Source organism: Aquarana catesbeiana, linkage group LG01 (genome assembly GCF_042186555.1).
Source record: "Aquarana catesbeiana isolate 2022-GZ linkage group LG01, ASM4218655v1, whole genome shotgun sequence".
NCBI lineage: Eukaryota > Metazoa > Chordata > Amphibia > Anura > Ranidae > Aquarana > Aquarana catesbeiana.
The window spans coordinates 352,579,966-352,593,559 of record NC_133324.1 but is presented as its reverse complement, the minus strand read 5'-3'; the positions used below and the strand labels follow the sequence as shown (position 1 = coordinate 352,593,559).

At 46.0% G+C, this 13,594-nt stretch overlaps 1 protein-coding gene across 1 annotated transcript in view; it reads right to left on the bottom strand.

Annotated features, from left to right (window-relative positions):
- The window catches only part of RNF31 (ring finger protein 31), an 86,229-nt gene extending 73,049 nt beyond the window's left edge, over nucleotides 1-13,180 (bottom strand). Inside the window, exon 1 of the mRNA XM_073632763.1 lies at nucleotides 13,061-13,180. Within this exon, the coding sequence (XP_073488864.1) occupies nucleotides 13,061-13,109 (49 nt within the window). The 5' untranslated portion in view covers nucleotides 13,110-13,180. The remainder of the gene's footprint in view (nucleotides 1-13,060) is intronic.
- Between the last annotated feature and the right edge of the window lie 414 nt (nucleotides 13,181-13,594).

Here is a 13,594-nt window from a genome sequence, read left to right as displayed (position 1 = left end):
CACCTCTGTGCTCGCAAGCAGCTCACCTTACTGCTGCAAGACAACAGCTTGTAATCCAATAACAAATCAGTTTATTAGGTTAAAAACAACATGGTACACTTACATTTAGCAGAAGGCTATAGTAAAAAACATCCACGAGCGCCGAGCTCGTATCCTATCGTCAGTCTGTGACAGTTCCTATGCTCCAATCCTGACGCGTATCGTCACGTCACGTGACTTCATCATTGTTCCTCTGATGAAGTCACGTGACGTGACAATACGCATAAGGATTGGAGCACGGGAACTGTCACAGACTGACAATAGGATACGAGCTCGGCGCTCGCGGATGTTTTTTACTATAGCCTTCTGCTAAATGTAAGTGTACCATGTTGTTTTTAACCTAATAAACTGATTTATATACGGGATCACGCTATGTGCACTCTCTTCCAACACTCCACATATATTCATCCCATTGTGACGAGCATTGAGGAAACGGGGACAGTTTGAAGACACCCTTTTGAGGTATACGAACTTGGCGTTCGTTGGATTGACGCCCACACTCATTTTACAAAAGTGAGTGCATCCCCCTTCTGTGTCCTGTCCCGTTTTCCACTCTGGCCGCCACGGAGTTATACTATATACTGTCTGCTTATGTTTTTTATATACCATCCTGCATACCCACCACCCGAATCGCCTGAACTACTGGATGGGACCCTTGCCTGCTGGTGATTTTTTATTGGATTACAAGCTGTTGTCTTGCAGCAGTAAGGTGAGCTGCTTGCGAGCACAGAGGTGTCCCCACTGAAGACCTTTTTTCCCTTCCCTGTGGCTTGTGGACTTGCCTTTTTGGAACTGTTGACTCATTGTTTGAGCACTTTGTACTACAAGGTGGTGGGACTGTTCACCATTTATTTATTTACTTGGAGTCACCAATAAGTATTTGCTGAGTTACCACATATGTGCTAGTATGATACTAGCCCTTTTGCACTGAGATTTTTCTTTTCTTTTGTTTCAGTATTTACAAATTTTTTTATGTGCTAGTACGATACTAGCCCTCATGCTCATTATACCTTTATATTTTGTATAATTGTTTCATTTTTCATTCACCTCTCTATACATTTGAGCTAGCCCCTTCCCCTTTTATCACAGCGCAATCACCACTCACTTTATTCATACCACTTTTGTCTGTTTGGATCAGCCATTTAGGTGTTGCAGCAGTGCCCCTTAGCATAGGTATTTCTGACAGCGCAGGAGTTTCTTCATTATTTATCCAAATGGTGTTCTAATAACCAATAGCATCATCAGTTGACGAAGAGGATGTCAGTCGCCTGCATAGCATCCTTGTTTAACCCTCCCCTGCCCCTCTCCATCAGCGTTGGGGCCATATTAGCTGAGTGATGGAGAAAAACTGAGGGAGAAGAGAAACATTGGAATACTAGTCAGTAGCAGTTTGCAAAATGCATTTGCTTTGGAAGAATAAATCACCTCTAATCTTGGGTGTCCTTCTTGGACTTGTGGATGTTGTTGCATTATATAAAACTATTAGAATAGCTTTTACATTTTAGAATTGGTTGCCTCGAGACTGTCCATACTTTTTAAAGGGTGCCTAGAGATTGTCCATCATTTTTAAAGGGTGCCTTGACTGAAAAAAAGGTTGAGAAACACTGGTCTAATTTATTCACAAGAAAACTCTGAATGAATGATGCGGCCATGTGGGTGGAGCCATGCACCATTTTCAAATTGTGACAGCGGGTGCTGGGGGGGGGGGGGGATAGCTCCCGGGCTGCTGTCACAAAGCAAGGAATGCTTGCAGCGGGAGGTGGGTCACTAAGAGCACGTTACACTCTAAATTTGGGTATAACATGTAACATGCTCCCAAAGGTGAACTTAGCCTTTAAGGTCCTGTTTAAGCTGAGAGCGCCATCTGTGCTGCACTGAAAACCCAAGCAGTGTTGTCAGCCCTGCCCTGTTTTGTAGTCAAGAATAGAATAACCTTGTAAGGCCGATAACACAACTTTGGATTGCTGAAGGGATTAACAGGTACTGTCCTGTAAGTTAGAACATTACAATAATAAAACTTGGGGAAATGTATATATACTGTAGACATTTTATTGCCAAACATACATACACTTTACCATAAATCTGTAGTAAGGATGTATTCAAGCCACTTTTTGTAATAAGGATGTATTCAAGGCAATTTTACAGAAAACCCCCATTAGACTTACCGGTAACGGTATTTCCATGAATCTTTCAGGACAGCTACTTGAGAGATTGGCTCCGCCCTCTACAGGAAACACAAATCAGACAATTTAAAAGGCCCCTCCCTCTCCTCAGACCCTCAGTTGTTTGAAGATCAAGTAAACCTTCACCAAAAGTTCACTCAGCAGAGGAATAACAGAAACTCACTAAAACACCACCACCAGGTAAACAAAAGGAGACTAGCGAATACAGAATAGGGTGGGAAAATAGACACTGTCCTGGAAGATTCATGGAAATACCGTTAGCGGTAAGACTAACAGGGGTTTTCCCCCCTCATCTTCCAGGACAGCTACTTGAGAGGATAAGCAAGATTCTATACCTTAGGGAGGGACGGCAGGCCGAAGTACTTTCCTACCAAAGGAGAGGTCTTGGCTGGAAAGCATCTGGACTCTATAATGCTTGATAAACGCATGAGGAGAACCAGACATCAGCTTTAGAAATTTCTTCCTGTGATGCTCCCGCTCTTTCTGCCCATGACGCGGCCAAAGTTCTCGTTGAACGGGCTCTAATTCTGGAAGGAGGGGTGTGACCTGACGTTCTGTAAACTTCACAAATTGCTTCCCTAATCCATCTGGTAATGGAACTTTTTGATGCTTTGGTCCCCTTTTTGGGGCCACTGAACAACACTAAGAGTTGGGAGGATCTCCTAAACTCACTAGACCTTTCCAGATAAAGCAGAAGACATCTCCTCATGTCCAAAAAACAAAATCTTTCCTCTTCCGCATTCTTGGGGGAGGAACAAAAACTAGGAGGAACTACCTCCTGGGACCTGTGAAAGCTGGAAGAAACTTTGGGCAAGTACAAATTATCGGGCCTGATCACTACCCTGTCCTCTAAAATCCTCAGGAAAGGGATTCTAGATCAGAAATCCTTCTGCCTGACGTTATAGCCAAAAGAAAGGTAATCTTTAAGGAAATCAATTTCAATGGCTCAAAGGGAGCCCTAGTTAAAGCATAATACTAACGACAGATCCCAGGGGGGAATCTGTTTAACAGTTCTGGCTGAAAGGAACCTCTTGACCAAAATGTCCTCAGCTAGTCTTCTTTCTGCAAACAGAGACAGGGCAGCAACCTGAACCCTAAGACTTTGTTCAGACATTCCGACAACAAAATCCTAGGATTTTTTCTGATGGATGTTGGCTCAAACTTGTCTTGCATACACACGGTCACACAAAGTTGTCGGAAAATCCGATCGTTCTGAACGCGGTGACGTAAAACACGTAGGTCGGGACTATAAACGGGGCAGTGGCCAAAAGCTTTCATCTCTTTATTTATTCTGAGCATGCGTGGCACTTTGTCCGTCGGATTTGTGTACACACGAGCGGAATTTCCGACAACGGATTTTGTTGTCGGAAGATTTTATATCCTGCTTTCAAACTTTGTGTGTTGGAAAATCCGATGAAAAATGTGTGATGGAGCCTACACACGGTCGGAATTTCCGACAACAAGGTCCTATCACACATTTTCCGTCGGAAAATCCGATCGTGTGTACGGGGGATTAGGGTGCTGACAGAAAGTCCTTTCTTCGCTCCCCTCTGTAAAAAGGTATATAGGGAGTAGAAAAAGAATCCATTCCTGTCTTCTTCTGCCAGGAAGCAAATAAGTTTTCCAAACTTTCCCATAGATCTTTCTTATGACTAACTTACCGCTGTCCAGGATAGTCTCAAAAACCCTCTCTGAACACCCCCTTAGCTGTAGGATGCGCCGCTCAGCCTCCAGGCCATCAAATTGAAGGTCTGAGCATTTGTATGGAGCATCGGCCCCTGATGGAGAAGATCCCTCCACTCTGACATCAGCTTTAGAGGGGTTCTATTGAGAGAGCTTTCAGCGAGGAGAACCAACTTCTCCTGGGCCACCAAGGGGCAATCAGGATAACTTCTGCTTGATCCTGAACAATCTTCCGAACTACCAGAGGCAAGAGAGGAAAACGGAGGGAAGGCGTAGGCTACAGTGAAGTTCCACGGGAAAGAGAGCGCATCTGTCCCCAAGGACTCAGTCACTCTTTCCAGCGAGAAAAAAGCCGGTAGTTTCTTCTTGAGACTGGATGCAAAAAGATCCACTCTGGGAACACCCCACCTTAACACAATCTCCTGGAACATGTCTTGATTCAGTTCCCAACTGCTGCCACTGATGTTTACTCTGCTCAGATAGTCCGCCAGAACATTCGCTGTCCCACTGACGTGCACCGCCCTGACTAAAGAGGCATTGTTCTCTGCCCAGGACAGAATCTGCTGGCTTAACAATAGAAGAGTATCCGAGCGAGTGCCCCCTTGCTTGTTTAGGTACGCCACAGTTGTGGCATTGTCTGAAAAAATCAACAGGTCTTTTGAAATGACCCTTTCCTCCAGAGCAATTAAAGCCTTCCCCACTGCTCACAGTTCTCTCAAATTTAATGACTGGCATGCCTCCTCTGGCAGCCAGGTTCAATGGGCCTGCCAGTCCCCCGAGTGAGCTCCCCAGCCCCACAGACTGGCATCTGTAGTAATTTTCATTGGGGAATACTGTGCCCAGTTCTTCCGTCCCTGCAGAGGACAGATTAAGAAAATCCTCTCTTGGAACCTGTATTAGCTGATTTAAAGAGCATTTTCTGTGATCCCAATGACGCAAAAGAAACGCCTGAAGGGGCCTGGAAAGTAATTGGGCCCATGGCACCCCGGAATGGCTGCAGTCATTAAGCCCAATAACTGCATGATCTGACAATGAAAGGAGGCCTGTGGGAGCAACCTGAAGTTCTGCACAGAGAGAAGAATCTTTAAAATCTTTTCTTCCGGAAGAAAAATCTTTTGGGCAACTGTGTCTATTAGGTAACCCAAAAAGGGCATGCTTCGGGAGGGAACCAGGCAAGACTTCTGCCGATTGACCTTCCACCCCAATTTCTGAAAGATCCGTAAGATCAACTGCAGATCCTGAACAAGGCTCTCTTTCTCTCAGGCAAAAACCAAAAAGTTTTCTAAATATGGAACGATCGCTACCCTCTGTATTCGAAAATAGGCCATGACTTTGGCCATAATTTTCGTGAAAATCCTTGGTGCTGCCGAGAAACCAAAAGGGAGGGCTCTGAACTGCCAATGACTTGGACCGTTCTCCATGAGAACTGCAAATCTGAGGAACTTTTGATGATTCTGGCAGATTGGTACATGAAGGTAAGCGTCCTGAAGATCCAGGTTTACCATGAACACTCCTGGTAATAACAGATTCCTTACAGAATAAACGTTTTCCATCCGGAATCATCTGTAGACTATGAATCTGTTCAGGACACTTAAATTGATGACCATCCGAAACCCGCTAGAAGCCTTTCTTACCAGAAAGACGCGAGAATAAATTCCTCTTGAATTTTTGATCTTCCGGAACCGGAGAAATAACCTCCTCCTTTCCCACATCGCAATCAGATTCACCATGGCCTGCCATCTCTTGATCACTCGGCAGATGGGTAAGAAAAAACCTCTAGGGTGGGGGGCTTTTGAATTCCAACCTGTAACCTTTTTCTATCCTTTGGAGGATAAAAGGATTGCTGTTAATCTCTGCCCATTCCTTGATGAAATGGGACAATCTCCCTCCTACCCCCGCTCTGGCGTCGCTGGGGATTTTTGGTAGGGGCTGAAGGAGTAAAGAGTGCCCCCCTCCCCCCTTTTTGCTTGTCTTTGTTAAATGACCACTTCTTCTTTGCCTGTTGCCTATTGGTCTTAAAATTAACTTTGTTCTGAAAGCCGCAAAAAAAGGCCTCTTATTCTGGGGCTTATTCTTTTGAGAAGATGGAAACAGTTTACTCTGCTCCGAGGAACAAGCTAGGACTTCCTCTAAGGAAGAACCAAATAAGAGCTTGCCCTCAAAGGGTAGGCTGCAAAGTTTATTCTTGGAGGCAAGATCACCTTCCCAAAATTTCAGCCAAATGGCCCGTCTAGCTGAATTAATGAGTGCTGATGTTCTGGCAACAGATTTTACAGAATCTGCTGCCGCATCAGCCAAAAAAAGCAACTGACTTGGTAATAAGGGGCAGAGAATCCCTGATCTTCTCTATGGGGGTGTCGGAGGAAAGAAGGTCATCCAGACGTTGGACCCACACATCTAAATTCCTAGCAACACAGGTGGACGCTACAGCTGGCCCTAAAGAAAAAGCAAAGGCATCCCAGACCTTACGTAATAAAGAGTCGGCCTTCCCATCCATCTGATCCTTAAGGACTCCAAAGTCCTCAAATGAAAGATCTGACTTTTTAAGATACTTGAGACATAGGAGCTACTAATCTAGGACATTTGAAAAAAAACCTCCTCAAAATCAGACTGAAAGGGAAACCTTCTCATGTCCTCTAGACTGGAACAACCTTCTTTCAGGTTCTTTCCATTTAGAAAGGATCATATCCTTGAGTGAATGACGTGCAGGAAAAGACAGTTTTCCATCCTTGTAGACCTCTGTACATCTTATCCTGAACAGACTGGGCTTGCTGAGGCATCTCGATCTGTTCAGTATACAGGAAGTCCCAGAGTTACAAATATCCAACTTGCGAACGACTCCTACTTACGAACGGGGCGGCGGGCACATTTGACGGAACCTTTTCGACGGCGGGCACATTCGACGGCGGACACGTTCGACGGAACCTTTTCGACGGCGGACACATTCGACGGAACCTTTTCGACAGCGGACACATTCGACGGAACCTTTTCGACAGCGGACACATTCGATGGACCCTTTTCGACGGCGGGAACATAGGAAAACGACATATCTGCTGTTCTGCTAATGCTGTTCCGACTTACGAACATATTCGACTTAAGAACAAACCTACAGTCCCTAGCCCGTTCGTAACTCGGGGACTACCTGTATATTGACTTTAATAGTTCGTCAATAACTTCAACTGGAAAAGATACTTAGTTGAGCTTCCAGTATCCTCATTCTCTGATGCAGACTCCTCAGACATAGATACCGGATTCTCACCTTCTTCCAGGTCAGAAACATTACCTGAACTAACGGTCTTTGATACTAAGAGAGGTAGAGATCTAGCTGAGACTGAAGGCTCCTAAGTCACAGGCTTAGAAGTGGAAGGACCTAGCCCGGCTACTCTGTCGTTAAAGGACCGAAAAGAGGCCACTACCTTCTTCATAGAAATCATCAACTCCTTTACAGAGGCAGTAGCCCCAAAACCTGCCTTTGATGGAATACAATCCTCACAAAAGTTTCTTACAACTATCAGTAAGCCTGGCTCTACAGTTCCCACATTTTTTCTTTACAGGTTTGTCAACCTAGAAAAAAACAGAAAACAAAACCATAAAAAAGGCTTATACAGACTCCCCTGCTTCAGTAGCTCTCTATCCACAGATAAGGGTTTACCTTGGGGGCAGCATTGGACCCGGATGCCACCATTGGCTCAACTCGAGCGGGTGCTCCATCCTCAGTCCTGTCCTAAGACTCCATAGAGGAGAACATAAACCAGCTGGTGAGACTCCTCTGACCGCTGCTGCACTGCGAAACTACTCTGCCCTGTGCTTGGCAGACTGTTTCCAAAGCAGCGAGTCCCCTGCTTTGTACCACGCTGAGATCCTTTAAGAAAACAGCATCCAGGAAGTGCGTCATGTCACTTCCGGCGCCCTCTTGCCGCATCACCGGAAGTCCTCCAAAGCCATTTTGGTACACCCAACGCGGGGAAAACACGAGGAAGATGCCTCTCCACACAGCTAGACGCTGGATATGGAAGGGAGTTGCTGCTGCTAAACCACCAGGGAGGCAAGTAACCCAATACATACAGGGGGCCCTTCTCGGTCTATAAACACAGAAAAACACCCCAGACGTAGCCTTTTAAATTGTGTCTGATATGTGTTTCCTGTAGAGGGCGGAGCCAATCATCCCTCAAGTAGCTGTCCTGGAAGATGAGGGGGGAAAATGCTAGTTCCCTGGCTCTTATGTTGATGCAGTTAGTTCAGAATTGTCATTGTGACTGACGTGGAACAAGTATGCAGATCAGGAGTTCTTACTTGTCTCAATATGCTGATGTCAGGCATAACCATCCATTCAGGCTTAATGTACACAGGACGTTTTTACAACCTCTCCTGAACGATTTAACTTGACAGATAAAAACCCACGTTTAAAACGTCCATTTTGCCGAGTTTACATGCCGCGTTTAGAAATTTTTTTTTTTTTTTCAAAGTGGCCAAAAACGAAAAAAAAAAACTGCAGCTGCGGGCATCATCCCGGTATAACCCCCGAAAGCCGAGGCCGCACATCTTAACCCCTTCGGCAGGAAGGGGTTAAAAGAGAATTATAGCCAAAGCTTATTTGGCCATCCTTCTCTTCTGGGTCACAGGGGTGCATTTGCTTGTGCCCTCCTGTGACTCAGAATCAGACAAAAGCATGCTGAAGCCCACTGTCAACTAATGTCACAGAGCCAGTCCAGGCTCTTGAAGGATCCTTACAATAATGACAGGATCCACCCAGATGCCTGACCGGCAGCTGGCTCAGCCTCTCAGCATGCCATTGAGACCCTGAGCCAGCCACTCAATCCCCTCCCCGGCGTTCCAGTGAGCGTTGGGGCAAAGCAAAACACCAAGACTGACAGTCACAGCTCTCTGCTCAGAGCAGACCAAGAACTGAGCGATCATCAGTTCTCGGGCTTAGAGATAGCAAGGGGCAGCTGCAGCATCAGACCATTGATGCAGCATTGAGGCGAGTATGTATGTTTGTTTTTGTCAACGACAGCCCATGAAGCTGCTATGGGGCCTGGGGTAGAAAGGGGGGGGGTTGGGTCATAAGGGAGTTTATTAAAGAATAGGTTCACCTTTCTGAACATGTTACTTGTTCCAACTGTATTTAGGCCTCAGTGTGACAGTGGACAGGGATCTTCCCCCCAAAAAACTGTCACAATTCAAAAACAGCACGGCCATGCAGTACTCCACCCACGTGGCCGCATCATTTATTCACAGTTTCCTATCAATGGATAGACCATAACTACCATCAGCCACCGCGGCTGACTGCTTGTAGTTCTGAACGAACTGAGAGAGCGCTGAAGAGCACTCTTGTAGTTAATTTACAAGCCCTGCAGTTTTGTAACTGAAAGCCCTGAAAGTTGCAGGGCTTGTTTGCAGAAGCCCGACATTGCACCCCTGATCCACTGATCATGGATGCAATGCTTTCCAGGCACCTGCAGGAAAAAATAATAAATGCAAGTTTTGTTTTCTGAAAAATATGTAAAATTTAGAAATCTTTTTTAAAAGGTGAATCTATCATTTAAGCCAGCTTCACACTGAGCCGCGGCTGCTCGTTTTAGCAGGGCTTTAGCGCTGTTCAAGCAGCGCTTTTCGGCCACAAGCAGGGTGCTTTTAACCTCCGCTAGCGGCTGAAGAAGGGGTTAAGCCCACCCGTGTTGCGGCGCTTTGGAAGCGTTGCCCATTCGATTCAACAGACAGGGCATTTTGGGAGTGCTGTATATACTGCTCCCAAACTGTCCCAAGGATTCTGCATGCGGCACTTTTCCTAATGTCGCGTAAGCGCACCGCCCCAGTGTGAAAAGTCACACAAATGAATGGGAGGTGGTTTTCAGGCGTTATTTAGAGGCTACTTCTAGAGCTAAAACACCTGAAAACCACCTCAGTGTGAAGCTGGCCTTATAGAAAGCTAAAATGTTAAAAAAACTTTTATACTCACCTAGGTGGATGCAGCATCGATCCAATACTGCATCTGTCCCCTGCCGGCTCTGCACTGAGGTCTTTAATCTCTCAGTTCTTAGCATTTTGTGAGCAGAGAGACAGGGACTGTCAGTCTCCAGCTCTCTGCTCTGCCCCTACCTGACTACAGCACTGGGCTGTGGAGTGGGCGGAAGGGGCTGGCCTAGATGATCGTTGAGAGGCTGAGCCAGCTGTCGGTCTGGGCTTCCGGGCGGATCCCGACCATATGGACCTGGACCAGCTCTGTGACATCAGCCGACAGGGGGCTTCAGCCCGCTATTGGCTAAAAACGGATCACAAGAGTGCAGAACGAACTACACTTCTGTAATCTATAGAAGCTTTGGCTACATTTCTCCTTTAAGTTTCCAGTATAGAATGGCTGAAGTCAGAACTCAGAATGGCCACTGGTCCCTCTCTGTGTAGTAAGAAGCATTTAAGAAAAAAACAAATGGATTCCCCCATCTACACAAATGAGGTGGATGGAGGAATTCTCCCCGCTGTGCTCTTGTATTCTGACAATGGGACTTCTCACGTCACCGAGCCAGACCAGGCTCTGCAGGGATCTCAACAATGTCAGAATCCACCCAGATGCCTGATTGGCAGCTGGCTCAGTCCCTCAGCGCGCTGCAGAGAACTTGACCAGCCACTCCCGCCCCCTCCACAGCCCGACACGCTAGTGAGCGCTGAGGGGCAGACCACAGAGCGGTGATTGTCTATGATTGCTCAGTTCTCAGTGTAGTGTTTGTGGGGCACAGCTGCAGCATCCGATCGATGTTGCATCTGCATAGGGGGGGGGGTATGAATGTTTATTTTTATTTTTTTTAATTCTGCACATCTCTTTAAAGTGCAGCACAGTGATGTCACTGCCACTTTTACCGGTTAATATCTGGGTTTGCGGAGGCCATTGGTACATACATAGTGAATGCATATCCTTTGTAGCTATTGGGGAATATATTTAAAGTGGTTCTAAAGCCTAAAGGTTTTTTTTTTTACCTTTATGCATTCTATGCATGAAGGTAAAAAACCTTCTGTGTAGCAGAATCCCCCTTATACTTACCTCAGACCATTCCCGATCCAACGCTGTGCATGAGAACAGACGCTCTCCTGGCTCTGTCCCTCCTCTCTGGGTGAATTGATAGCAGCAGGAGCCATTGGCACCGCTGCTGTCAAATAAATGCTATGACGAGGAGCAGACAAGGCGGCTCAGGACCGAGCCTACACGAGTGCCCCTATAGGAAGCCTATGAGGGCACTTGCCAAAGAGGAGCACCACCAGTCAGGGACTCCAGAAGAAGAGGATTGGGGCTGCTCTGTGCAAAACCATTATACAGAGCAGGTAAGTATGATTTTTTTTTTTAATAAAAAAATAAACATAACGGGAACCTTTAATATCATGTTAAAAAAAGTTTTCGTGGGCAGAGTTCAGCTTTAAAGCGGAGTTCCAGTCATATTTTTGTTTATTAAAAGTCAGCAGCTACAAAAAGTGTAACTGCTGACTTTTAATAAACAGCCATTTACCTGGCCCACGGTCCAGCGGTGCACTTACACGGGCTGTGTTGTTCCCGTGTCCTCCCTCAGCGGCGCCAACATCTCTACTATGGGCACCCAGAGCTGTGACAGCTTGCAGCTTCAAGCTGTGTGCCCATTACACATGCGACGCTGCACTCCGTGACTGGTCCCCAAGTCTTCTAGGACCTGTCATATGTCCCAGAAGACTTCGGGAGGGAAAGCTTCTGCTTCCGATCGCCTAGGCAGCCAGAACGGAAGTGGGAGCAGGTACCTGTCAAATTTGGGTACCTGCTCTCCCCCCCCCCCCCAAAAAGCTCAGTTTCATAAACAGGAGCCCTTAAATTGGAAGTTACACTTTTGGGTGGAACTGTGCTTTAAGATCAATGAAGTTTACTGACAGAGCTAGCAGCCACAGAGAGCTAGCTGGAGTTCCCCATCATTACTGTGCTATGGGGTCACATGACTTGTGGTTACACCCTTGGTCATTGCTATAGAGCACTGTTTATCAACCGGGGTTCCATGGAACGTTAGGATTCCTCCAGAGGTTGCTAGGGGTTCCTTGAGCAAGTTCCCACAGACATCATTGATCTTTGTAGCTATATGCTATGCCCCATACACACGATGGAATTCCGCACAAGCTTGCCTTGCATACACACCGTCACACAAAAGTTCTCTGAACTTTCGACCGTCAAGAACGCGGTGATGTACAACACTACGACGAGCCAAGAAAATGAAGTCCAGTGCTTCCGAGCATGTGTTGAATTGCTTCCGAGCATGCGTAGGAATTGCTACAGACAATCGGAATTTCCGACAGGAACTTTTTCCGTTGGAAAAACAGAGAACCTGCTCTCTATCTTTTACTGGATGAAATTCCATCAGTAAAAGTCTGATGGAGCATACACACAGTCGGAATTTCCGACCAAAAAAAAAAAAAAATCACATCGGACTTTTGCTGGCGAAATTTCCGATCGTGTAAACGGGGCATAATGGGGTAACTCTTCCTAATGACCACAAGTGTAAGGAGCATTTTTCCCACTGACCTACACATTAATGTACCATGAGCTTTGGATAAAGTAATTATTAGCAGGGGTTCCCCCCAGCCCGGAAAGTTTTTTCAAGGGTTCCTCTGTGTTGAAAAGGTTGAGAAAGGCTGCTATAGAGTTATGACATGAGGGAGCAGGAAGTTTTAGTAGTACATTCATAGATAAACACATACTATATCCATGTCACACCACTCAGGATGATCAGTTAGTCCTGCTGGTATTTTTTCCTACAATACTTTTCTGTTATATTGCTAGTCCGGCTGTAAAAAGATTTCTATATCCCAGAGCGAGTGTGGAAAGAAATGGTGTGATTGGATACTAGAGTAATAGAAGACTTCTGGTGTATGTATGTCTTCACACCAGGAAGGAGGAACACAGAGATAGCAGGATCCCCCCCAATGGGGACAGCTGAGGGTCAGGGTCCCATGTCCTCATTGCCTCCACACGCTGGAACCTGTAGTCCTACAAAGTGTTGACATTCACGCAGCACAACCCCGCTTTATTTTCTGTCAGCCGCTTCCCCTAGTTCTGTACACGCATAGTCTTTAATATATATCCCCAGAGAGCCACCTACCTCCTGTCAGTGTGTATTATACCCCTCTTATCAAGCTACGTCCGCACTTACCTGCTCTCTCCTTTCTTTTCTCGTACTTCCTCTTTCCAAGAAGTGACATCAAGTCATGCGCGTCAACTGAGACACTGCGACACCCAGTGGCCGGAGGAATTAGTACACCTATCCCATGACTGCATCACTCCTCCCACGACAGCATGGATCATAAACAGCATTAGTGAAAATTATCTGTAAATAACAGTGTGTCAGCATTAGTAAAAGTACAGTAACTGTAATTGACAGTGTGTGGGTTACTATGATGTTAGACTCCATGTAGCTGTTTTCAGAGTAAACACGGCAAAAAAAAGATAAATATGGTATATGATGTTTGTTAAAAATGTTAAAATGGTATTTAATATGGATGCAGCAGAGTTGCAGTTGCAGGTTCCTGGAACCAAATCCACAGTATATTTAGGGTGTACTCACACTAGGCACTGTTGCTTTGTAACATGCCCAAGTACTGCATGCACATTGTGAACGCTTGCTTCATCACCTCTGCCAGCCAGACTGCAGTGATCCCTGCTTCTGTGCTCCATGAGTGCTCAGGGA